Source organism: Phyllopteryx taeniolatus, chromosome 3, assembly GCF_024500385.1.
Source record: "Phyllopteryx taeniolatus isolate TA_2022b chromosome 3, UOR_Ptae_1.2, whole genome shotgun sequence".
Taxonomy (NCBI): Eukaryota; Metazoa; Chordata; class Actinopteri; order Syngnathiformes; family Syngnathidae; genus Phyllopteryx; species Phyllopteryx taeniolatus.
Window position 1 is genome coordinate 9,875,377 of NC_084504.1, and position 26,732 is coordinate 9,902,108.

A 26,732-nucleotide genomic window follows, 5' to 3' on the forward strand; every position below is an offset into this window, starting at 1 on the left:
AGAACTGTGAGGCAGTTTTTCACCGTGCCACCCAAAGGTGTATTGCTCATGGAAAAAATTTTTGTAATGGGGTCGGCACGGTGGGCGACTGGTTAGAGCGTCTGCCTTACAGTTCTGAGGACCGGGGTTGAATCGCCTGTGTGGAGTTTGCATGTTCTCCCCGTGCCTGAGTGGGTTTTCTCCGGGCACTCCGGTTTCCTCCCACATCCCAAAAACATGCATGGTAGGTTGATTGACAACTCTAAATTGCCCGTAAGTGTGAATGTGAGTGTGAATGGTTGTATGTTTGCATGTGCCCTGCGATTGGCTGGCAACCAGTTCAGTTTGTACCCCGCCTCCTGCCCCATGATAGCTGGGATAGGCTCCAGCACGCCCGCGACCCGAGTGAGGAGAAGCGGCTCAGAAAATGGATGGATGGATGTTGTAATGGAAAAAAATGGCTCTGAGTGTGAATGGTTGCTTGTCTAAGTGCCCTGTGATTGGCTGGTGACCAGTTCAGGGTGTACCTCGCCTATTGCACAAAGTCAGCTGGGACAGGCTGCAGCACACCTGCAACATTTCTCATTACTAGCGATAGAGAGAATGGATAAATATATTACAGAAAAAAAAATTTGCATTAAAAAAATTATAATTATTATTATTTTACAAAAATACATTGATAAAGTCAGATTTCTCAGGGCAAGAAATCTCTTCTGAAGAAAAAAAATTTCTGAAAAAAAAATAATTTTTGGGGGGGGTCAATCAAACAATCTGATAAAAGTCGTTTTTTGGGTGAGAGTAAAGTTTTATTTTATCAAGGAAAAAAGTTCATTTTCATATTACACCTTTTCTTTCTTGAAAAAAACAAAACATTGAAAATCTATTACTATTCTTGTGATAATATGACATTTTGACCCCCAAAAAAATCAGATTGACATTTATATGAAACTAAATTCTTGGAAAAAAAAAACACAACTTGAATATTATGACAAAAATACTTATGGCCCTAAAACAAGCAAAAGGTTACAAAAGTGCAGTTATCATATTAAACATCAAATAAATAAAACTATTAAGTTTACCTCACATAAAAACATTTATTCAAATGTACATTAATATTTACAAAACAGGACGTTTTTATGGTTTAACCAGAAGAGCATAAATTAAGAATACAATGTAGTTACACAAAATTAACAAATTAGAAAGATGCTTCTTCCTGACAGTTGAACAGGACAACAAACAATTTGGCTCAGAAGTCGGCATCCCATCCTGAGAGCTCGTCGGGAGGAATCTTATCATCCGGAGGATAAACGTCGAAGTGGCTGTGGTCCAGAGGACCTGACACCTGAAAGAAAAAACACAAGGTCAGCTTTTGCTCAGCCAATTTTCTTTCTTGAGTTAAGAGCAACATTTGCGTTACGAGCGCTAGTTGATGGCAGCACTTTAGCAGAGAGTGAACAGTTTACTGTCAAACTAAACGTAAAACAAAGAATTACAGGGTAAGTATATAACCAAAGCACCGAACTTTGTGTTAAAGTCTGCTAGCTTAATGCTAACTCATTATAGGGAACGCCATTGATGGGCTGATGAACTTAGCAGTGATATTGTGGTACTACAAGTTATCGTTAGCGTAATAGCAATCATTTTTTAACATTTTTGTAACAAGGAAAAAAAAAAAAAATACAGTCTAGTTGCCTCGATTCAACCTTTGCCGATTACCATGACTTGGATAACTTACAATCTATGCAGACAAAGAAACAAAAAGCACTCCAGTCACGTGACGCTCTGTGCATCCGAGAGAACTCTTCACGCTTTACCCTCGTCTACTTACATTTTTACGTTTTACTTTACCTTTGTTTTTACTTTTTGAGACTATTTTGAATTTTTTGAGCGCCGAGTCGCCAGACACCGACGAGGCTCTTCAACTGTCCCACAGACTTCGCCTCCAAAACTCCGACCGTTGTGGACTTGTGCACTACAGTACTTGCACCCTCCTCCTTGAGAGACTTTCCCTGCTAGAGGGACGTGTCTGCCAACAAGAGCAGAGTAGTTTGTCAACTGTAGATGTAACGGGCACACCTGATAGTGTAAGCTGTAGCCCACCTATTAGGCCCGACAGCATTAGCCCCAAGCAGATAGCTGACTGCAGCAAGCCTGTTCAGACGCATATCAGATTCACTTTTTAGCTCGTCCCATTCCTCCTCAGTCTACTGGCTCCTGCACGTTAGTCACGTGACTCCATTACGAGTGACATCATGCTTAAAACCCCAGTCACTGTTATGTGTATTCCTGGGGCCAGAGCACCCGACATCAAAGCGAGCCTCAGGGATCTGATTCGCATTAGGCCATGACACCAACGTGGGGCTAACAACACTAGCTACTCCGATATAGTGATGATACATGTCGGCTCCAATGACACAAGGATAAGGCAATCAGAGATTACAAAGAGGAACATAGCCAGGATGTAATCTCGCCAGAAAGATGTCGGCAGCGAGTAATGGTCTCTGGCCCGTGGCCTGCGAGAGGCATTGATGAGCGGTTTAGCAGATTATTCTCGCTTAACTGGAGGCTGGCTAACTTCTGTAACGAACAGGCACTGCATGCAGTTTCTTGATAATTGGCCTTCGTTCTGGAGGACTCCTGGCTTAATGAGCATTCTGCAAGGGGTCCAGCAGGGGACCTGTGACGCTCTTGAGGTGGTCCATCACGAGGCGTTCAAAGGACTTTATGAACACAGATGTTAGGGCGACAGGCCTGTAGTCATTCAGACCCGAGATTGCAGGTTTCTTGGGGACTGGGATGATGGTGGTGCAAGCTGCTTACCTATTGCAGATTCAGTCTTCCCAGCCTGGTGCAGGTCTACAATTTTGTTTCTGGTGTCCTTTGACAGCTCTTTGGTCTTGGCCATAGTGGAATTTGGAGTGTGACTGTTTAAGGTTGTGGACAGGTGTCTTTTATACTGATAACGAGTTCAAACAGGTGCCATTAACACAGGTAACGAGTGGAGGACAGAGGAGCCTCTTAAAGAAGAAGTTACAGGTCTGTGAGAGCCAGAAATCTTGCTTGTTTGAAGGTGACCAAATACTTATTTTCCACCATAATTTAAAATGTTAAAAATCCGACAATGTGATTTTCTGGATTTTTTCTCATGTGAGGTATACCTACGATGAAGATTACAGGCCTCTCTCATCTTTTTAAGAGGGAGAACTTGCACAATTGGTGGCTGACTGAATATTTTTTTGCCCCACTGTACGTTCTCTAACCACTGCGGTGTTACAGTACCTGTTGCTGTGGAGCCATAAACATACATTTCCAGATTCACCCTAAACCATTCAAATAATGTACATTAGAAAGTTAATTTGCTCACACACTTTAAAAGAGATCAGATAGACAAGCGCAATAAAAACAGATTAGTAAGGATGAGAGGAGTGCTGGGCCGTGACCACCCACACCAATTTTTATGATTTTTTTTTTTGTTTAAACAGTAATTAGTGTATGACTATTTTATGCTATAGAAACACAAACTAATATTTTTAGTGAGCGTTTTACAACTACGCTCCACCCATTGCTCTGCAAAATGCTTCATTTCCGTCCTGTCATTTCCTGCAACGTCATTTTTGGTGCACCCTAACTGGGGCAGCAAGGGAAATGAATCGGGCATTCACTAATTATAAAAAAAATAAACTATTAAAGAACCCAGCAAGATGTTAGAGGAGCTGACATGAGTAATCAGCATTTTGTCATCTCCTCGAGTACTGGCTTGGGTGAAAATATATTGTTTTAACAAAACAAAAAAAAGGTTGTGGATTTTAGCTTTAAGTACAGATAAAAGATGGCAAACTTACGTGTGTCTTGAGGGGCGACGTCAAGGTCTGAGCCTTTAGCCCCACCCAGTTGAAGCCGTTAAACCACCTGCACATATGCCATCATTAAAAAAAATAAGAAGAAAGTTGTTTAAGTTGTATTTCCTCAAAAAATAAGGAAAAAGGAAATATATATATATATATATATATATATATATATATATATATATATATATGTGTGTGTGTGTGTCAAAATACTTTTTTTTTCTCAAAAAAACAAAAACTTCAATCTCGTAAAATTAAGAATTTTTCTCAAACAAAATATGAAAACATTTTACTACATACACCTTTTTGGAAAAAAAAAAAAAACTTTTTTTCTTGATAAAATATTCCGTCTCATTAGGATGTTTTTAAGCAGCACGGTGGCCGACTGGTTAGAGCGTCAGCCTCACAGTTCTGAGGACGCGGGTTCAATCCCCGGCCCCGCCTGTGTGGAGTTTGCATGTTCTCCCCGTGCCTGCGTGGGTTTTCTCCGGGCACTCCGCTTTCCTCCCACATCCCAAAAACATGCATTAATTGGAGACTCTAAATTGCCCGTAGGCATGACTGTGAGTGCGAATGGTTGTTTGTTTCGATGTGCCCTGCGATTGGCTGGCAACCAGTTCAGGGTGTACCCCGCCTCCTGCCCGATGACAGCTGGGATAGGCTCCAGCACGCCCGCGACCCTAGTGAGGAGAAGCGGCTCGGAAAATGGATGGATGGATAGGATGTTTTTATTCTTTTTTTCTTGAACAATTACAAATATCATGAAAACAATTATTTTTCAATTTGACTTTAAATTTGATGATAATTTTCATTGAACAAATAAAACTTCATAATAACGATAAAATTGCCCTTTTTAAAAATCTAATGCTTTTTTGGGGGGGGAATACAACTTTAATTGTAATATATGAGATTTTTCAAAAGAAATAATTTTTTCAGAAAAAAATATGACTTTAATATTTGGAGATTGACTTTTCTCTCAAATAAATGGTGATTAATTTTATGATATTCCACCCCCACCCCCCTTTTTTTTTTTAAATACTTTCTTCTTCTTTTACTTTGGGCTTGTCATGTTAGGGTTTGCCACAGCGCATCATCCTTTTCCATGTGAGCCTATCTCCTGCATCCTCTTCTCTAACACCAACTGCCCTCATGTCTTCCTCTCGGTCTCTTGCCTGGCAGCTCCATCCTCATCATCCTTCTACCAATATACTCACTCTCTCTCCTCTGGACGTGTCCAAACCATTGAAGTCTGCTCTCTCTAACTTTGTCTCCAAAACATGGAACCTTGGCTGTCCCTCTGATGTGCTCATTTCTAATCCTGTCCAACCTGGTCACTCCGAGAGCGAACCTCAACATCTTCATTTCCGCCACCTCCAGCTCTGCTTCCTGTTGTCTCTTCAGTGCCACTGTCTCTAATCCGTACATCATGGCTGACCTCACCGCTGTTTTATAAAGTTTGCCTTTCGTCCTTGCAGAGACTCTTCTTTCACACAACACACTTGACACCTTCCTCCACCCGTTCCAACCTGCTTGGACCCGTTTCTTCACTTCCTGACCACACTCACCATTGCTCTGAATTGTAGACCCCAAGTATTTAATGTCCTCCACCCTCGCTATCTCTCCTCCCTGTAGCATCACTCTTCCCCCTCCACCCCTCTCACTCATGCACATACATTTTGTTTTACTTTGGCTAATTTTCATTCCTCTCCTTTGCACTGCATGCCTCCACCTTTCTAACTGTTCCTCCACCTGCTCCCCGCTTTCACTGCAGATCACACAATGTCATCTGCGAACATCATGGTCCACGGGGATTACAGTCTAAGCTCATCTGTCAGGCTATCCATCACCACTGCAAATAGGAAGGGGCTCAGGGCTGATCCCTGATGCAGTCCCACCTCCACCTCTGACTCCTCTGTCACACCTACAGAACACCTCACCACTGTTCTGCTGGCCTCGTACATGTCCTGTATTATTCTGACATACTTCTCTGCCACTCCAGACTTCCGCATGCAGTACCACAGTTCCTCTCTGGTTACTCTCTCATAGGCTTTCTCTAGATCTACAAAGATACAAGATAGCTCCTTCTGAACTTCTCTGTAGTTTTCCATCAACACCCTCAAGCAAATAATGTGTCTGTGGTACTCTTCCTAGGCATGAAACCATACTGTTACTGGCTAATATTCATTTCTGTCCTGAGTCAACATTTTCTTTCTCAAAAATGAGGTGAAATTACTTTTTACCTCAAAAACTACAACTTTAATCTTGAAATATTGCTGTTTTAATCACTTTATCTCATAATATTACTATTTGTCTCAAAAAACAAAACTTTATTCCCATGACTTGATGAGTTTTTTGAAATTAGAAAAAAAGAAATCCCCCCCAAACAATAATTTTGTGATATGTTTTTCTTTTTCTTAAAGGTTTTTTCTAGTAACCCCAGCCCCTTTTCTTTCTCAAATCAATACAACTTTAATCTCTTACTATTACTATTTTCATCTCACCCTTTTCCCTAAGAAATGTGACATTACCTTTTTCTTTAAAAAAACAATTTGAATCCATTCATTTTACTTTTTTTTTTTACATATTACTTTTCCTAAAAAAATATATACAACTTTAATCTTGTTATAGCACTACTTTTTATCACTTTTTTTCTCAAAAAACGTGTGATGTTACTCTTAATTCTAAAAAAACAAAAAAGAAATCCATGTGACCTGTGCTTCTTGATGTCGCCTATCCCCCCTTTCATGTTTCCCAGTCGCTCGGATGGATTTCCCCTGAGGAAGATTGACAAAACAACAACAAAGAGGCTTGTTAAAAATCCTTGTAGATGAGTGAAATTTCCTGATTTCCAAAGCGCCCAAAGAAAAATCTGCACAATAAATGGACCTGCACAGCTTCCTTATGAGGTCCTCGGGCCGCTTGCCGATCTTCTTGGGGAAATCCATCTTGTCCACGCCCTTCAAGATGATCGTGTACGTGGCCATTTGGTCGCTTCCTGTGAAAGGGGGACTGGTCGCCACCGAGCACACCAAGTCAGTTTTTATTTGCATCAAGGGATATTTTTTTTTAGGCATTCACCTGCCAGTCAGAAGCTCAAACACCAGGATGCCCAGGGACCAAAAATCCACGCTGAGATTATGGCCCTTGTTAAGGATGATCTCCGGCGCCACGTACTCGGGTGTCCCGCAGAAGGTCCATGTCTTCTGGCCCCCGCGCAGCCTCTTGGCGAAGCCGAAGTCCACCTAGGGAAGGAGCCTTGGTCATTGGAACATTAGCCAGTGTCTCCGCAGTCTCCACTTGGCTGCACTTTGCCCTCAGTTTCCTCTTGGATAACAATTTGTCTCTAACCTTTGATGGTCACTCATTGGTCAGGCAGATTTATGATTGTGGAAACACATGACTCTTCTGTGGCTGTGCCTTAGCTCGTAACACAATTCCACCGTCTCAAATTTGCCCCCAGTCTCCTCTTGGATAAAATCTGTCTGGTCCACTCACCAGTTTGACGTAACCCTCAGAGTCCAGCATGAGGTTCTCCGGCTTGAGGTCTCGATAGAGGATTCCTTTGCGGTGCAGGTACTCGAATGCCTCGGTGACACAGCCTACACAGAACTTGGCAGTGGTCTCGTTGAAACTCCCCCTGAGGAAAACGCCAGAACCGACAGAGTGGAGCAAAGCACCCTCCACCCTCTAAAATAGAACCATCTCCAAACTCACCTGTCTCTGAGAAGACTCCATACTTCTCCTCCAAGACATGCCTCCAGCAGCATGTAGACATATTTGTCGTCTCGGAATGTTCGGAACAGTCTACAGCGGAGGAAGCGCAGAGTGAAATTCCGTCGGCTTGCTAAATGACGCAAAATGTTAAAGACACCAAAGACACAGTGTCTTTGATTGGTGTAGGCTATTTTTTTTTTAAACGGCCCGTAATAGTACAGTGGTACCTTGAGATACAAGTGACGTGACTTATTTGTGATACGAGTCGTTCTTTGGCCGATTGTTTGCTTTGACTTGCGAAAATTTTTTTGAGATAAGCGCCGTATGATGGCACTGAATCGCTAAGATACGGCCCATCCTATCAGTTCAGTTTAGCAGAAGTATTGGGAAGATGAAAGGTAAAGCTGGATCTCAGATGTCCCGGCACAGCCAGGCAGGAAGATGGCGGCACCAACCGGACGATGAAGGGTGAGCGCGCCTCAGCGAGAATGCGCCGCTCCGAGTGGATGTGCTCCTGCTGCCGGTTGTCCACCACGTGCTTCTTCTTGATCACCTTCAGCGCGAAAGTCACGTCGTCGCCCTTCACCTTCACCTGCCACAGGGCAGGAACTCAGGTCACCACAGGGGGGAGCCACTTACATATCAAATTACATCCATCCATCCATCCATCCAGCCGCTTCTCCTCACTAGGGTCGCGGCCGTGCTTGAGCCTATCCCAGCTATCATCGGGCAGGAGGCACCCTGAACTGGTTGCCAGCCAATCGCAGGGCACATAGAAACACACAACCATTCACACGCACAGTCACACCTACGGGCAATTTAGAATTGTCAATTAACCTACCAGGCACGGTGGCCGACTGGTTAGAGCGTCAGCCTCACAGTTCTGAGGACGTGGGTTCAATCCCCGGCCCCGCCTGTTTGGAGTTTGCATGTTCTCCCCGTGCCTGCGTGGGTTTTCTCCGGGTACTCAGGTTTCCTCCCACATCCCAAAAACATGCATGAATTGGAGACTCTAAATTGCCCGTAGGCGTGACTGTGAGCGCGAATGGTTGTTTGTTTGTATGTGCCCTGCGATTGGCTGGCAACCAGTTCAGTGCCCGATGACAGCTGGGATAGGCTCCAGCACGCCCGCGACCCTAGTGAGGAGAAGCGGCTCAGAAAATGGATGGATGGATGGATAATTTCAGGCCTCTCAGAAGAAAAACATCTGGAACTCATGAATGCGTGGACGATTTTAGCTCATATTTCGCGTCTACTGAGGCACCATAGAGACAATAATACATCCCAAATACTAGAAAAAAGTTGGTTTGGCAAAATACAGGACCTTTAATTGTTTTTTTTCTGAAAATATGACTAATTTCTTGGTTTTAAATTTTCATGACTAAAATACAATTTGAACTTGTGATATCACAATTTTTTTAATTTGCCGTTTATCTTGGAAAAAATATTTTCTCCCAAAATAATAAATAAATAAATAAATAATTTAAAAAAAAATAATTGCTTTTTTTGGGGTTAAAAATTCTAAAAACAGTTCATTAAAAACCAAACTTTAATCTTGCAAATGTTCTTTTTTTTTTCTTTACCAGTTCTACTCTTGCGAATCCGCCCACACCGAGCGTGGCGACGATGTCCATGTGGTCCAGCGGTCGGAATGGCGAGAAGGCGGCGGCCAAGTTGCTGAGGCGGACCACGTCGGGGGGCGGCGTGGGACTCTGTCGCCGCGACAACGACGACTTCCTGTGCGAGTCGCAACTGTTACTGAGCGACACGCCTGGTGCGGCGGGCGGGCGAGTGCCATACCTGGCGTGTCGCTGCAGGTCATCCCGGTCCAGCGTAGCCACGTAGCCTCGGAGGGACTTCTGGAGCTCGGCGAAGGTTCCCACCGTCTGATCGAAGGTCCTGCACCAAGACACAATGGAACACTTCAAACTCTAGCATAATCAAAGGCCTTCTTTGAAACTCTAACTTGAGGCCATAACCCAATTTGAAATCCAAATCCTTGTTTGAAACCCAACCCCAGATTTGAAACACTGATTTGAAACCATATCTTGAAACCCTACCCCAGACTTTGAACCCTAACTCTTGTTTAAAACTCCATCCCCGGCCTGAAAATTTGAAATCCTAACCCAAACATGAAGCCCTAACCCATGTTTAAAATCCCTAATCCTAATTTGAAACCCTAACCCTGTCTCAAACCCTATTTAATAAAACCCTAACGCTATCTTGAAACCCTACATTTAAACCATAGCCCTTCCTGCCTCTAAACCCCAATTTAAAACTCTAACCCTGGCTTGAAACCCCAACTCTTATTTGAAACCTTAATACTTGCTTGAAACCTTAATTTGAAAACCTAGTCCTGAAAACCTAAACCTGTCTTGAAATCGTAACCCTGTCTCAAACCCTAATTTAAAACCTTAACCCTGTCTTGAAACCCCAATTTGAAAATATAACCCTGGACCTAAATCCCAATTTGAAACCCTAACTTTAAATTAAACCCTGTCTTACAACCCTAATTTGAATCCCTATTCTCATCTCAAACCCTAATTTGAAACCCCAACCCCGTCTTGAAACCACTGAACAACCCGGTGCTTGTTGCGTGCATTCACTCACTGTCTGTCCATGAGCAGACACTCGACCCCGTCGTCATCGGCGACGATGTTAGCGGACCTGACGTCGTCACTAGAGCGAACATTAGCATTAGCGCATTATCATTTTAGCACCTAGCAATAAGCATGTTACAGAAAGCTACCTGATGAGCGCCTTCTCTCCGAAGTAGTCGCCCGTGTGCAGCGTGTTGATGATCTGAGGACTATCGCTGTTCTTCGTGGTCTGGGTCACTTTCACCTGTGGGGTGACAAGCATGCTATTGCTTTTTGTAGAGGTAGGGGCTTTACAGGCAGTTGTAGTTCCGTAGATGCCTTACCGTTCCTCGAGCGATGATGTAGAAAGTGCTGCCCTTCTCACCCTCGTGGATCACGTAGTCGCCCTTGTTGTAGTATTCCTACAAGGGAGGGAAAGTTAAGGCATCAATAACAACCCAAGTTTGAAACCCTAATCTGGCACCCTAACCCTTGCTTGAAACACAATGCTGGCTTGAGACCCTAACTTGAAACATTAACCCATGTTTGGAAGCCTAACCCCGTTGAAGCCCTAACCCAGACTTGAAACTATAACTTGTAAATCTAAACATTGTTTGAAAGCCTAACCCTGGCTTGAAACCCTTGTTTGAAACCCTAACCCTAATTTGAAACACTAATGCTGATTTGAGGCCCTAACTTGAAACCTTAACCCTTGTTGTGACCTAACACCTTTGAAGCCCTAAACCAAATTTAAAACTATAATTTGTAAATCGAATCTAATCAAGGCGGCACGGTGGCCGACTGGTTAGAGCGTCAGCCTCACAGTTCTGAGGTGCGGGGTTCAATCCCTGTCCCCGCCTGTGTGGAGTTTGCATGTTCTCCCCGTGCCTGCGTGGGTTTTCTCCGGGTACTCCGGTTTCCTCCCACATCCCAAAAACATGCATGAATTGGAGACTCTAAATTGCCCGTAGGCATGACTGTGAGTGCGAATGGTTGTTTGTTCCTATGTGCCCTGCGATTGGCTGGCAACCAGTTCAGGGTGTACCCCGCCTCCTGCCCGATGACAGCTGGGATAGGCTCCAGCACGCCCGCGACCCGAGTGAGGAGAAGCGGCTCAGAAAATGGATGGATGGATGGAATCTAATCAAATCTTTGAAAGACTAATCCTGTCTTCAAACCCTACTTTAAAGCCCAAACCCAATCTTGAAACCCTCATTTGAAACCCTATCCCTGATTTGAAACCCAAACCCCTAACTTTAAACCTCGCACTCACATTCACACCTACGGGCAATTTAGAGTATAGAGTTTTTGGGAGGTGGGAGGAAACCGGAGTGCCTGGAGAAAACCCGCCCAGGCACGGGTCGAGCATGCAAACTCCACATAGGCGGGGCCGGGATTTGAACCCCAGTTCCCAGAAATGTGAGGCAGATGTGCTAACCAGTCGTCCACCGTGCCGGCCCGTCTTGAAATCCTAATTTAAAACTCTAACCTTTGTGTGAAACCTTAATCCCTGTCTTGAAACCCTAAATCTACAGTTTATGTTAAGGATTCATGCATATGACAAAGATGATGTGAATGCTGAACCTTACCACCTCCAGACAGTCTACAATCTTGCTGAGTTTGTCTTCAGGAAGATTAGCCAGAAGTGACACACTGGTGGAAAAAAAATACAAAAACATTTGTCAAAACAAATTTAATCCAGATCTGATCCAGATTCGGTCACAATGTAAACGTAACATTTAATATCCAATTAAACACTTAGTTAAAACTCTAACTTGAATCGCAAAATTTATTTGAAAACTTTTTTTTAAAGTTTCTTAAAAACATGAATGTTCTCTGCGGCCCTGGGGTACTCCGGCAGGCTGTTCCACAGACGGCGGCCATAAAACTGGAACGTCGCCTCACGTTGTGTATCCTGACATTTGGAATAACTAAAAGGCCAGTGCCGGAGGACCTCAGGGCCCGCGAGGGTTCATAGGTTAAAAGTAACTCTGAGAGATAAGAAGGTCCGAGACTTAAGTTACAGCAGCCCCGCTCCACCAAAGCTACAAAGACACAAAATGACTGACAAGGGAATTCTCCCCCCCCCTTACATTACGCTTTGGAACTAACGCGCCTGGGTGTTTAGATTGATGCACAGAGTGAACCATCTTGTTATCTAGTTTCTTTGGAGGCGACACAAAAGGAAAACAAACACATTTATATCGAGGGCGGGAAAATTAGTGTCGTGGGCCGTGTTCAATGTTATTTTTAGCACATGCCACGGGCCCCAAAAAAATGGACGGTGGGCAACATTTGGCCCATGGCCGTAGTTTGGACACCACTGATAGAAAGCCTAACTCTGTCTCAAAACCCTCCTAAAACCAAATAAAATCGAGATCCGATCCAGATTTGGTTACAATGTAAACATGACACGTAAAACCAACCTGCGCAGGAAGTGTCGGTATTGGTCGTGACGCGTCTCGGCCGTTCTCCTCATGATGTTTTGGAACGCCTCGCGCTCCAGAGCCCACGCACACACACGGCTCACAGCTGCCGCGGAAACAACAAAAACACACAAACGTTTTGTGAACAAAGGACATTGATTTGGATATTCTTTTTTCTTTTGGTTATAAAAAAAAAAACACACTTTTTGCAAGCAAATAACTTTGATTTTCTTTGTATAACTAGTCTTGAATAAAATAAAAAAAAGCACTTTGATAGAAACACTTTTGTGAACAAAGGACTTTGATTTAGACTTTGACTGCTTTTGAAAGCAGCAACTTTTGATTTGGATCTTCCATGACTGGTTTTGAAATTAATACTTTTTGTGAACAAATGACTTTCATTTGGTCCTTCATGACTTTTTTTGAAAGAAAGACTTTTTGTGAGCAAATAGATTTGGAGATTCCGTGACTGTTTTTTTTTTAACAAAACACATTCTGTGAATTGGATTTTGAGTTGAATCTTCCATGACGGTTTAAAAAAAAAAAAAAAAAAAAAACACTGTGAATAAAAGGCCTTGAGGGAAAAACATTTTGTGAATGATCGACTTTGATTTAGATCATTGAATGGTTTGAAAAGAAACAATTTTTGTGAACAAACAATTTTCATTTGGGTCCTTTGTGACTGTTTTCAAATGAAACACTTTTTGTGAGCAAATAACTAACTTTGACTTGGACCTTCCGTGACTGGTTTTGGGGGGGGGACAAACACTGTGAACAAAGGGCTTTGACATAAATACTTATTTTGAACATAGGATTTTGATTCGGCTTTTCCCTGTGACTGGGTTTGAAGAGAGGGGAAAAAAATAACTTTTTGTGAACAAGTGACTTGAATAAACACTTTTGAGATAGGAGTTTGATAGAAACTTGTTTTGTGAACACAGGACTCTTGTGTGACACCTTTTGAAAGAAACACTTTGTGAACAGAGGCATTTGTGTTGAATCTTGTGTGACTGGTTTTGAAACACTTTGTAAACAAAGGACTTCGATTTGGATCTATCGTGACTGGTTTGTTAGCATTTCATGCTAGCCACTACATAGCCAGCTAGCCGCTAACTAACGCATGTGCCACACTTGTGTCACTTGGGATCAAAAGGTAAGAGTGGTGTGTTTTTAACATTCTACGTAGGACTCTCGGCTAGTATTGGCAGATTTTTGGAAACATAGTGCAGTAAACCCTCATTTATCGCAGGGGTTACGTTCCATAAAACCCCTGCAGTAAATGAAATCCATGATATAGTGACCAATTATTTGTTATTTCACAAATATAGTTACGAGTTTCATGTAGGCAGTCTAATGCTAATTTGTGAAACTGCACCTTAAAGAGAGGAGCAGGTATTTTATTTCTCCACTTGAAGTCACCATGCACACACACAACACAAGCACATGACTATTAGGCATGCACTGCTTGAATAAACAACATCCCATGTGGACATAGTGTGAACAAGTGATTTCCTAGGTGAAGCATTTGCACTACTCCTCACATTTACGGGCCTGGCAATGCAGTCAGGAAAATGCATTATGGGTACCCAGAATTCATTGTGGTGATGTTTTAAACTACAATACTGTCATTGTACAAGTTCAAGCTAAATGTTGCTCTTTAATTGCATTTGTTCCTCTTGATATTGTTATGAGTAGATCTGCAACGATTAATCGATAAAATCGATTTTAAAAAATCGATAATTTAAAGTGGTGGCAACGAATTTCATTATCGATTTGTTGCGTTAGGCGATTATTACATCGGTCATCTGCTAGATTGACATACACGAGCAGTGGAGCCAAAGGCTTCTCAGAATGGCATGACCTGTTTGGATCTCTAAACCAATGAATACGCTGAATTTGGATGATGTCAGCACTGCTGGTTAATGATTGGATCCTGATCAACCAATCACAATCAAGCCCTCACGTTTCCAACAGGCAGTGACTGCAGCAACTGACTTTCAGACAAAGCCAATGTAAGTACTCATTTTAGGTAAAAAAATAAAATAAAATAACTTGATATTTATGGCCATACAAGCCAAACTAAATTGACCTCAGTATAATTTCAAGTGTTCCAAGTGATATTTGAAGTTATATTGAAAATATGTCATGTGATTAACTTAGAGCAGACATGTCAAACTGGGCTCAATCTGGCCCACGAGCCACTTCGGGCCCACGCAGCGATTTTATCCGGCCTGTGGGATCGATTTAAAGTCAGCGTGACATTGGCCCGCACAGCGGTATAAGCCAAAATGTGCATGTAATTACATGAGCAGCGTCTTCTTATTTGTATGAACTATACAGTACTCATTGCTGAGGGTGTGGGGATACGACAGTCAGCCAACCAGGTGTAAATGGTGACACTTTTCTGCCGCCACAGTTGTCTTGCATTGGGAGACAAGAACACTGATTGCAGCTAAAAGCCTGGGCTGCCATATCAGCGGCCAGTACCCTCTTTAAGGTTTGCAGAGGGAGGTTTCCTAACGTACATCCGCAAAGTACCTCGCTCCCGTTTCACAGATACCAGTTTCAAAAAGCCACATGGCTACTTATGCACCGCTCGTGCCTTTTAAGTATTAGTCATTAGTTAGTTAGTCATGCCATTTCAATTCTCCCCGGACATCTGGCCGAGGTGAAGGATTTGCGACTGTTTTTCAGAGTGATTTTAAATGCAAACAGATATCACTGCCATCTCCCGTCAGCTTTGAACGGCGTCTATTTGAACTGGGACATTCACATACGTTGTTGTGTGCTGTGGCTTAAATCTAAATTCTAAATATAACAAAGACTTTTTAGCTGACTTCTCTATGTTCTTGGCGGATATTATGCCTAAATATGACCGGGTTCTTGTCGTTGGTGATTGTAATATTCACGTGTTGCCCCAAGAACCCAGTAGCGAATGACATTCTAAACATCATTGAGTCTTTTAATCTTGTCCAGTCTGTAATTGGGCCTACACATGAACGTGGTCGAACACTTGATTTTCTTTTATCCTATGGTTTGTCTGTTTTTAATATGGAGATCTGTCATGCTTTTTTTCACTGATCATACGCCTGTACTGTTTGAAGCTTCGCGCTACCGCTCGTATTCGTCGAGTTATTAACTCTTCCACTGCTACTTACTTCTTGACTGCCTTCAGTCAAAAATGTGTCATACCTGTAAGTGTGTATAGTGACACTGAGGTTCTGAACACTTGGTTCCTTGACACCTGTCACACTGCTATGGACATTGCGGCTCCATTCAAAACTAGAAGGCAAAAAACTAAAACAGAGGCTGAGCCCTGGCTGAATGAAACAACCCGTGCTTCCAGACAGGCCTATCGAAGAGCTGAGAGAAAGTGGAAAAAGGACAAATTACAAGTGTTTTTCAAATGTTGAGAGACTCCTGGCATCATTACCAATCCACTGTGAAAGACGCTAAGAAAAAAATATTTTTCTCATATTGTCCTGTTAAACTCCCACAAGCCTCGTTTTCTGTTTAAGGTTATCAACTCTGCCTTGAATGCACCGCAGACTGTTGGAATTGAGGGTTTGACGGCTCTGTGTGAAAACTTTCTTCACTTTTCCCTTGATAAAGCCAATACACTTATTTCAGTCCCTAGTTTTGATCCTTTAGTGTTTGTGTTTGTCTATTCCCAGGTTATGGAGTTTATTAATTAAACTTAACTTAAAATAATTAAGTAATTAATTAATTGAGCCTTTCCAATCTGGTTTTAAAACATTGCACAGTACCGCATCAGCGCTATTAAGAGTTTTTAATGACATCTTTTTAGCTACTGACTCTGGTCACTGTTTTGTCTTCGTACTTTTAGATCTGACTTCAGCCTTTGATACTGTGAACCACCCATCCATCCATTTTCTGAGCCGCTTCTCCTCACTAGGGTCGCGGGCGTGCTGGAGCCTATCCCAGCTATCATCGGGCAGGAGGCGGGGTACACCCTGAACTGGTTGCCAGCCAATCGCAGGGCACATACAAACAAACAACCATTCGCACTTACATTCACACCTGCAGGCAATTTAGAGTTGTCAATTAACCTACCGTGCATGTTTTTGGGATGTGGGAGGAAACCAGAGTACCCGGAGAAAACCCACGCAGGCACAGGGAGAACATGCAAACTCCACACAGGCGGGGCCGGGGATTGAACACCGGTCCGCAGAACTGTGAGGCAGACGCTCTAACCAGTTGTCCAGCGTGCCGCCCAAAATTTCACATTTTTGGGGGGTTTTGTTTTGTTGCCACACACCTTATTACAATAGCGTGAGCAATACTTGAACAAACCATTATTCTTGACTTCTGATTTGACAACTAGTTAACCATCATTTTGTTGTATAAATATAATACAATGTTCAGCTAATGAAACATTTATATGGTTTCACAGTGATAATGACCCTCTGAGGGAGGCCGTACCAATGTGGCCTGCGACAAAAATTAGTTTGTCACCCCTGAGGCTTGAGGATGTTTTTTTCAAAGTCGAGTTTGCCACCTAGTGAACATCAGTTGAAATGCAGTCTGTCCAATACAGCAGAGTATATAAATAAACAATTATACCTGTATGTTTTTCATCGGTAAAGTATGGTGTCACCGTTTATTTTTTCATGATTACCGGTACGATTTTTATTTATTTATTTATGTTGTAAATAATATTCGACGTTTGATAAATGGAGAGTTATGTGCAGAGGTGGCTAGTAACGCGCTACATTTACTCCGTTACATTTACTCAAGTAACATTTTCCGTAAACCGTACTTGTCAGAGTACTTTAAATCCACGGTTGCGCCAATCAAACGGGATCACTAATGTCATTTGACTCCAATTCATCAATCAGACGACACAAGGCAGTCACATGACGAGACACGTAGCTTTCGCGAGCCAATCAAAATGACTCATTTTGGGGGTGGAAAACAGCCGCACGACTGTGTTTTTTTTTTTACAGACTCCAAAAAACAACAGCTTTATCATGCAGCTCTTAACTGGTGACTGCCCAAACTTGGATATTTCAGCCCAATTCTAATTGGAGAAAACACCTTGCGGTAAGTTGCAGATGTTTCTATTGTTGTTTTGGCCGTGGATATGGCAAAATTAGCACTATACCTATGGTGTCGCACGCGCACAAGCACACACAATCAATAAGTCTGGTCAGCAAACAGCTGCTTCATGAAGTCATTTAAGCGAAGAAAGCTTATAATGTTTCTCTAGTGCCCAATGTACGTGTTGTTGGTTTTTGGGGAGTTCAAAATTGAAATGGTGGCAGGTGTGTGTCGACTCCCATAGATTATTATTATTATTTTTTATTTTTTGTATTTGATGTTCATGCTCTGATTAAAATATAATAATAATAATAATCAGAAGTTACTTAAAAATTACTCTTGTAGTTTTTTCATTGAGAAATTTCTTACTCTTATTCAAGTAAATATTTGGATGACTACGTACTTTTTAATTTTACTTGAGTCATATTATTCTAAAGTAACAGTACTCTTACTTGAGTACAGTATTTGGCTACTCTACCCACCTCTGGTTATCTGAACTTGACTGTGACTCCGTGAATTCAGAAAATGACCAGGATGGGATAAGAGGTACGTTTTTAAATCAAGTGTTTTTACCTTTTAGTTTGACTTTTTCAACAATTTAATGTCTTATAACTAAGATTTAAATGGAATGCATAATAAGAGTTCCAGAGTGAGAATGTGATTGTTTTGTCACTAGATTCACACAGAGAGATGGTGGTGATGTTACAGGCATGCCTAAAAAAAGCTTGACGTCATCCTCTGACAAAACAATATTTTTAGCAGATATTGTATAGCATCCATTTGTACTGTATGTTTTTGTGTGTTGGCGTATCCTGTAAAGTTATTTGACCAAAACATTAGGGCTGTGAAAAAATACATTAAAAAAATCAGCTAACACCACAAAAATTGGGCGACGCATTAATTTCTGCCTCGAGGCAATAAGAAATATTAATTTTAAAGCATGTTTGTACCACCTGGAACCATTTGGCCACTGTCCATGTAAACCCTACGGACTTCTGTTGCAGATGGACGCGCTGTTAGACCAGTGAAAAACATTGCCAAAAACGACAAAGGAGCATCTGTAAGTGATTTTTAAGACACTATTAGATGTGTAATATACATGTAACATGATGTATGCGGGAGCTGAACGGTAGGTGGCGTTTTCTTTTTACCAAGAATGGTAATCACTAGCGCGCTAAAGTTGATCGACACACACTCAGTATGAACATATGCAGTTTAAGGATAGAAGTCCAACCCTCATGAATGAAAATAAAATGCATGTTAGTTGTAAAAAAAATAATAATTAAATTAATTTTAAAAAAAAAAAGGTTTGGTTGGCAATTACTCGAGTAATCAACAAAATATCGATTGGTTAATCAATTCTAAAAACATTCAATTGTGACAGCCCTATTCAACATTGAGTTGTTGCTGTTTTTTTAAATCATAATTTATTACTTTAAGAGCACTGGGATTGTCATGCACCAACCTACTTGTGACTTTTTTCTTGCACTGCCAATAAAAAAATAAAAAAGTTAAAGGGATAGGATTTTTTTTATCCCATTAATCGAAAAAATAATCAACTTTTTCATCAATTATTAAAATAATTGTTAGTTGTTAGCGTGTGCAATAGCTATTAGTCAGGCCAAGATTGGTATTTGTGAATTTATTTTTAAAAAACTGACTGTGGCTTGTATTTTAAATGGATACTCAGTAAGGTTTCTTTATCTGCTAAGATCATTAGCCCAAATTTCCTTCTGTGAGTCATTGCTGCCAAATTTAAATCAATTGGCCCATAAAGCTGACTGAATCAAAGATGTTCAGGTGATTAATTGCACTACACAGACCTTTAAAAAAATCTGGGATGGACTGAATCCACAATAAATGAACCGCGATATAGCAAGGAATTACTGTACTTTGGAATTGGGATCTGAATCGATGTTGCATGTCACAAGGTTAGCATTAGCATTGGGTAAAATTGAGTTAATTTCTTCATCGAGTGAACGTGTTTTTCAAAATGAATTACCCACAATTCTTCCAAAGTGACACCCAATCTTGCGGCCAAGTTTACCTCGCACTGAAGCGGTGCGCGTGCAGTTGTAGAGGATGGCCAGCTCGCCAAACGCCGTCCATGCAGCCATTGACGACAGCAGTGTGTCCTGCTGAAACACATCCAACTTTCCATCTGGGTGTGTGTGCATGTGTGAGAGAAAGACATCATAGATTATTGTATTACACAAATACACACACAATCACACATTACATGACAGTATCACACATCATCATCATGTACTGTATTTACAGTATGCAGTGCGTGTGCAAGCCTGTATCTGGGTGTGAAAGAAAGAGGACAGGAGTATTGTATTACGCATACATGCACACATTCACTTATTGAATTACAATATCTCATCATCATCATAATGCCACATTTATGTAATACAATCACCTTTTGTTACAGCACACAGTCTAGCATGGTTGTCATGACAACTGAGAGAATAGGAAGTTGCAAGAAGAGCGAGACAGATGAGTCGGCTTCATTGTTATCACTGTGTTTGTCGGGCCACCAAAAGTTATCGGCAAACCTCACCCCAAACGCGGAAGTGCTGCATTCATAGTCAATTGCATTCATTAAAGCACCCGTCAGGAATAGGGGCTTTACTGAAGTCACCTGTCCAGAATCAGAATTTTGAGCAAAATCACCTGTCATGAATAAGAAGAGAGTGGTACCTGCCAGGACAAAGAGGTGGTTGCCATGTTCTCCCTGCTGTACGACGTAATCCCCCTCCTGGTAGGTGCACAGGTACATGCACTCTACCATGTCTCTGAGCTGCTGCTGCTCCAGACGCTTCAGATACTGGTTCCTATTCAGGGTATCCACCAACTGCTTCTTCACACTGTCTCACACACACACACACACAAAGAACGCTGTTGATTTTCAATCACACCTTCCTATTGATTTGGATGTTTCTTCAACAAACACTCAAACATGGAGGAATTAGGCAGACTTAGTTGGCGATTTCTATTGTTGGCTCTCGTCGGCATGACTCATCATATCTTTGGCAGTGTGAAAAATGTTTCGTCCGCTGTGAAAAGAGATGAGGACACAGCCTACGATACTGAAAAGAAAATCAAAATTAAAAAATTAATAAAGTCATCACAGCTGTGGCGAGAAGAAGGTGTCACTTCACGTATGACGTCACTTCCTGTGTGCTAATGACACCTGCATTAACCTGCAGGTGGTCCACTCGCTTGGACGGCAGGAACAAGGACAGGATTTTGCTAAAGTCTGCCAGGAACTTTGCTAAAGTCTACTGTTTGGAACAGGAATTTGTTAATGTACACTGTCTGGAACAAGGACTGCTAGTCTCATGCCAGGAACAAGAACTTTGCTAAAAGTCTCCTGTCAGGAACAAGGGACACAATAAAGTAACCTGTCTGGAACAGGATCATTGGGGAAGTCGTCTTAGGAACAAGGATTTTGCAAAGGTCTGACAAGAACTTTGTTAAAGTCTACTGTCTGGAACAAAGACTTTGCTGACGTCTTCTGTTTGGAATAGGAATTTGTTAATGTACACTGTCTGGAACAAGGACTGCTAGTCTCATGCCAGGAATAAGAACTTTGCTAAAAGTCTCCTGTCAGGAACAAGGGACACAATAAAGTAACCTGTCTGGAACAGGATCATTGGGGAAGTCGTCTTAGGAACAAGGATTTTGCAAAGGTCTGACAAGAACTTTGTTAAAGTCTACTGTCTGGAACAAAGACTTTGCTGAAGTCTTCTGTTTGGAATAGGAACATTGCTTAAGTCAACTGTCTGAAACAAGGATTCTGCCAGGACCAAGAACCTTGCTAAAAGTCTCCTGTCTGGAACAAGTGATACGACTAAGTAACATGTCTGTAATAAGAACTTTGCTAATGTCTCCTATCTGGAACAAAAACTTTGCTAAAGTGCCATGCAGGAAAAAGATCATTGGGGAGTCATTTGTCAGAAACAAGGACTTTATACTAAACTCTACAGTCAGGAACAAGAACTATGGTAAAGTCACAGGTCAAGAACAAGAACTTTCCTAAAGTCTCCTGTCTGGAGCAAAGGAAATGATAAAGTAACTTGTCTGGAACAATGAATTTGGTAATTTCTACTGTCAAGAACCATACTCGAGTTTCTTGCCAGGAAAAAGAACCATGGTAAATTAATCTTTCAGGAACAAGAACTTTGTTTCAGTCACCTGTCAGGAACAAAAACTCTGCTGAAGTCTACACTCTGGAAGAGGAACTTTGCTTAAATCCCCTACCAGGAGCAAGATTATTGAGGAAGTCATGTGTCAGGAACAAGGACTTTGTTAAGTTTACTGTCAGGAACAAGAACTTTCATAGTGTCTCCCATATGGAGTACAGGATATGATAAAGTCACTTGTCTGGAACAATGATTTTGCTAATGTCTACTGTCAGGAACAAGAACCATACTAAAGTCTTCTGCCAGGAACCAGATTATTGTGGAAGTCGTGTCAGGAACAAGGACTTTGCTAAATGTACTGCCTGGAAAAAGAGTGCTGCTAAAATCTCCTGTGTGGCACAAGAACTTATGTAAACCATTGTGGTTCTTTTAATCAATCTGTCAGAGGCATCTCACCTGGACTCTTTGGGTACTCGGGCCTTGTCAAAGGAGAATTTTGGCAGTTGGCTACAGTCGTAGGTTCTGGACGTAGGTTCTGCAGACACTCCGGCTTTGGCTCCCTTCCTCTTATCGAGGGTTTCCTTGACACAGACCCCCAGTACACTGGCGCTCGTTTGGTCCCTGGTCTGGTTTTTGACGTCATCCTGCTGTTTTTTGCGCAGCTCCTGGCTGAGATGCGCAAGAGCCTCATCCTGCGTGACGAGCTTCTCCTCAAGAATTTTGAGCAGCTGCTCTTTGGCGGCCAGCTCCTGGTCTTTCCTGCGCACTTCCTGCTCCAGCTCATTTAAACGCACTCTCAGAGGGTCCGGGGAGGGGAGCTTGGAGCGCTTGGCTTTGGCCGAGCTGTTGCCCATCCTTGAAGAGCAGGAACAGAAACTTCGGGATCGGACAAAGCGGAAGAAAAAGCGCTTGGCTGTCATTCATAATTCAGGAGGCAGGAAGTGTTAGGTTACACAATAAATCAGTACTCACCAACACACACACAGATATACAGTACATGCACAAACACACACACAGACACATTCACAATTAGGGCTGCACGATATATTGTTTGTGTGCGACAGTCACATCGCAGGGTCCTGTGAAGTTGGTGTGCTGTATTGCTGTGCAGTGAATCAACTATAATAGTAATAATAATAAATGATCAGAAGAGGGACCTGGTTGGACATGCTAATAAGATTAGCACCCATGTAACGGTAAATTATAAGGCATCAAACAACGCACACAGCACAGCCTTGAGAGTTTAATACATATACAGTGTGTGTGTGTGTATAAATTATATATATACATTATTTATGTGTGTGTATATATATATATATATAGTATCTTTGTTATTTTTGTGTCATGAACACTTACCTTAACTGAGGCTAAAGCTTTAGAAATGGCTTTTTTAACCCTTTCCAGACTGATAGATAGGGTTAGTATCAATTACTTTATTTCTCGACTATTCTGGAATTTCTTTGAATTTTGACATTTTGTCACCGCTTTTATCGATCTTTTGTCCGCCTTGATTTTGTCATAACAGATTCTTTTTAAGTGATTTCTTGATTGAACAGATCTGGAGGTAATCAGGCTTGGGTGTGATCAGTGAAAAATGACTCAAAATTGTGATTTGGCACAATTAATCAATGACTTAACAAGAGGGGGAGGTGATTACTTTGTCACACATGGCCAGGTATCTGTGAATAGTTTTTTCCTTAATAAATGAAATCACCTTTAAAAACAGCATTCTCAGTTCACTTGGGTTATATTTGTCTGATATTTACATTTGTTTGATGATCTTAAACATTCAAGTGTGGAAGCTTTGAAAAAATATAAGAATTTGAGAAGGGGGCCAATACTTCTCCACGACACTGTGTTTATTTTATCACTTAGGTGCTTGGATAAGCACCAAAGTCAGGAAGGAGTGTCCCCTAAATAGAAAGCCAAACTATAATCTGCACGTTTTTTTTTGTTTGTTTTTTTTTAAATCAGTGGTGATTTGAAACAACACGAGGTCCTAGTTTGCTCTTGTACTTAATGAATAAAATGTAATTGATTCAAGTTAATTCATTTTAAAATCATGTAATCCTAATTAATTACAATTTAGAAAGAAATCCAAGACATTTGAATTTAGTTAAACCATGAATGTTAATATTCATTGCGCTTTTTCGAGTAATTTTGCATTTTCAGTATGTAGGCTGGTGGAAGTGCAAAACAATATAACAAATTGTGAAACACTTTTACACTTCAAAAACCAAATTAACAAAAACCGAAACACTTTAACGTTTCAGAAAACACAATAACAAAAGCAGAAACACTTTTACAAAAGACGAAACACCCGGAAAGGGAACGTCCCATTTCACAGACATTCTTAGAAATCCCACAGCATTTCTCGGCAAGACCCGCCCATACTTCAACATGATTGGCTCCTGCATCGCGGGAAGAGTAGGCTACGCAGATGTAACGAGATGTCCATCCCGAATATAATAAAAATAAATAAGAAGTTTATTATGGTTACGTTTAGGACTAGGGTTGGGGTTAAGGCAGTTTAGGTTGAGTTCAGGTTAGGATTATGGTGGTTAATGTTGGCGCACACCGAACATTGCCGCCAAACCCGACTGTGCGTGGTTTGGCAACTGTTTCCTTGAGCGGACGATCGGTCGGCCACTGGTTTCGACGCGATTCAAAATTATAATCTCCGTTGGACGGCGTCTTCACGTCCCAGTTTACATTCAATCAAAATGCTCAGAAGCTTTCCCTCAAGGTGAAAATCCATTTCCAGGTTTGCGAGCCGTGCCGCTGCGTTGCCTCGGCTCAAGCCATATAAATAGTATGTAAAGCATCTAATGTTGTTTTACATCAATGCTAAACTATATTCATAATGTATAATGTGGCTGTCGATGAAAAGCATAGCTTGTGACCATAATGCAAGCAAAGTAGATCCCTCGCTCGGTACGTTAAAAAATGAATGGACTCCACTCTTTCCCTTTTAATTCGCGCCAGCATCCTCTCTCTTTAGCCACCTGCTTCTTCCTTAACTTTTATGGTTTAAGAAATGTGATCAAGTACAATATATTGTATGTACAGCATCAAACGCCTATACAGGCTCGCTGTTCAGGGCGACCATATATACAATCGCTATTTGGGATGGACATCTCGTTACATCTGCCTCGCCTACCCTTCCCGCGATGCAGGAGCCAATCATGTTGAAGTAACTGCAGCACTACTGGGTACATTTCTCATTCGTGACAGGATCACTTTGAAATTAAGTGGAAAAAAATGTGTTATGACAAAATATAGTCTATGTAGTCTTATATTGTCCCATAGATTATTATATTATCTCATAGCTTTGTGTGTGATGATTTTATTACTTCAATAGTCCTTTGGTCTTGTGTAGCTAAATTGTTTCTTGTTCCTTTCCATCATACTGTCTCGGTGGCTATACCAACCTCCCTTTTCTCTCCTTTCCAAGATAAGATAACTTTTGTGAATAGGTCTCTTTCTTTCTTTTCCTCATTCCCCTCCCATTAATTCGGCATTGTTTTCGGATATGTGTCTCAGAGACGGGCAGAGACCCAAGCACCTGTAACTTCTCTTGACACTCTCTCTTTGCAGAGATATTATTAAAACTACAAAAGACAAGATTGTTTTCTGATTTAATTTCCAAAACAAAAGTACGCAGTCGTACTACTGTATGTCGTATCATTTTTCATAGACTAGCTCAAAACGTTCCATATTGTGGTATATCGTTATATAAAATGGTCCATAGAGTGACAGCTTTTTTTTCCACATTCCCCAGCTCTAATCACAGGGTTAAAAAATAAATAAATCGCAATGTCATCTTTTTCCAATATTGTGCAGCCCTACTCACAAACATCAATACAAACACGCACACACACATGAAGAAAGACACAATGCCACCCACCCAAACACACACACACACGCGCAGACACAGGCACACACAGAAACCCAAACACACACACACGCTCACACAGACACAGTCAAACACATATACAAACACAACACAATCACACACAAACACACAGACAGACACACACACGCACACACACGTGTTCACACATAGGCACACACTTGTAAACTTTTACATACACACAAAGACTTGCATACAGAGGCGCACAGACACACTGACAAACAGAAGCTGACATACACAAACAAGCCCCCAGTCACACACACGCAATACACAGAATGCCACCGTAACAATAACGGTCTTGTTCCTCACTGTTTCACGCTTCTCCTCCTGCACGCGACCTTTGTTATGACATCACGCATGTCAAATCAACACCAACGACAACGGAATGACGTCACGAGCAGCCAATTAAAGTGCAGAAAAGTAACAACAGCAACATAATAAGATTGAAACGAGGGGACGTGCATGCACATCCGGAAGCCGCGTCCGATACCTGCAGAGTGACGAGTCCCAGGTGCGAGTCCCGGCCGCTACAGCCCGGCGCGGTCCATCCGCTGCATCACGGCTCTCCTCTCCTCTCCTCTTCTGCGCCTCCGCTCGCGCATGCTCGGTGCGTGCCGGGCCTGCCTGAAGGCACTCCCGCGTGCGCGCGCCCACGCGTAGGAGTGGACTGGGTCACGCGCGTTTAGATGCAAAATCTTGCTGAGAACCAATAAAATAACTTCATCAGGAATATTCTAAGAATGTTTTATCAGTTTTGGTCAGTGGTCACTCCAGTTGGTTAGTGTGTGTCTGCTGGATATTCCATCAATGACCACAACAAAGATGGCAGGCGCCCAAAGATGACGTTGCATGTCTACAATCAGGTCAGCGGAGCTCAATCAATACATACGCACGCCACAGGCCAGGAACAAGAACTTAGACAGTCATGTGTCAGGAATTTAGGAAAGTTAGTGCTTAGGAACAAGCACATTGGGAAAGTCATCTGTCAGGAACAACAATGTCGGTAAAGTCACCTATCTGGAACAAGAACTTTGTGCAAAAATCACCTGCCATGAACAATGACTTTG

The 26,732-nt window shown here is 41.9% G+C and overlaps 1 protein-coding gene and 1 long non-coding RNA gene across 5 annotated transcripts in view; one reads left to right on the forward strand and one right to left on the reverse strand.

Moving 5' to 3' along the window:
* Positions 1–1,059: 1,059 nt before the first annotated feature.
* On the reverse strand, positions 1,060–26,597 carry prkg2 (protein kinase cGMP-dependent 2). Of its 2 annotated transcripts, XM_061766896.1 has the most exons (19): positions 26,156–26,597; positions 22,209–22,628; positions 20,308–20,474; positions 19,652–19,765; positions 12,544–12,649; positions 11,707–11,770; positions 10,462–10,539; positions 10,288–10,382; positions 10,149–10,217; positions 9,339–9,437; positions 9,122–9,275; positions 7,994–8,130; positions 7,539–7,628; positions 7,320–7,461; positions 6,903–7,066; positions 6,711–6,833; positions 6,536–6,598; positions 3,822–3,888; positions 1,060–1,321 (listed from the first exon to the last, which is right to left on the reverse strand). In XM_061766896.1, the coding sequence occupies exons 2-19, from the start codon at positions 22,604–22,606 to the stop codon at positions 1,226–1,228; spliced, it is 2,226 nt and encodes a 741-aa protein (XP_061622880.1). In that variant the 5' UTR covers positions 22,607–22,628; positions 26,156–26,597; the 3' UTR covers positions 1,060–1,225. The 2 variants fall into 2 exon arrangements, with proteins under 2 accessions (XP_061622880.1, XP_061622881.1); XM_061766897.1 differs by lacking the exons at positions 22,209–22,628; positions 26,156–26,597 and having other exon boundaries at positions 20,168–20,338.
* LOC133474838 (uncharacterized) overlaps positions 17,393–26,732 on the forward strand; it is a 47,512-nt gene continuing 38,172 nt past the window's right edge. Inside the window, exons 1-2 of one of the 3 annotated variants that reach the window (XR_009787641.1) lie at positions 17,393–17,607; positions 18,609–18,664. This is a non-coding gene — a long non-coding RNA (uncharacterized LOC133474838). The remainder of the gene's footprint in view (positions 17,608–18,608; positions 18,665–26,732) is intronic. The other 2 variants (XR_009787639.1, XR_009787638.1) reach the window with 2 other exon arrangements.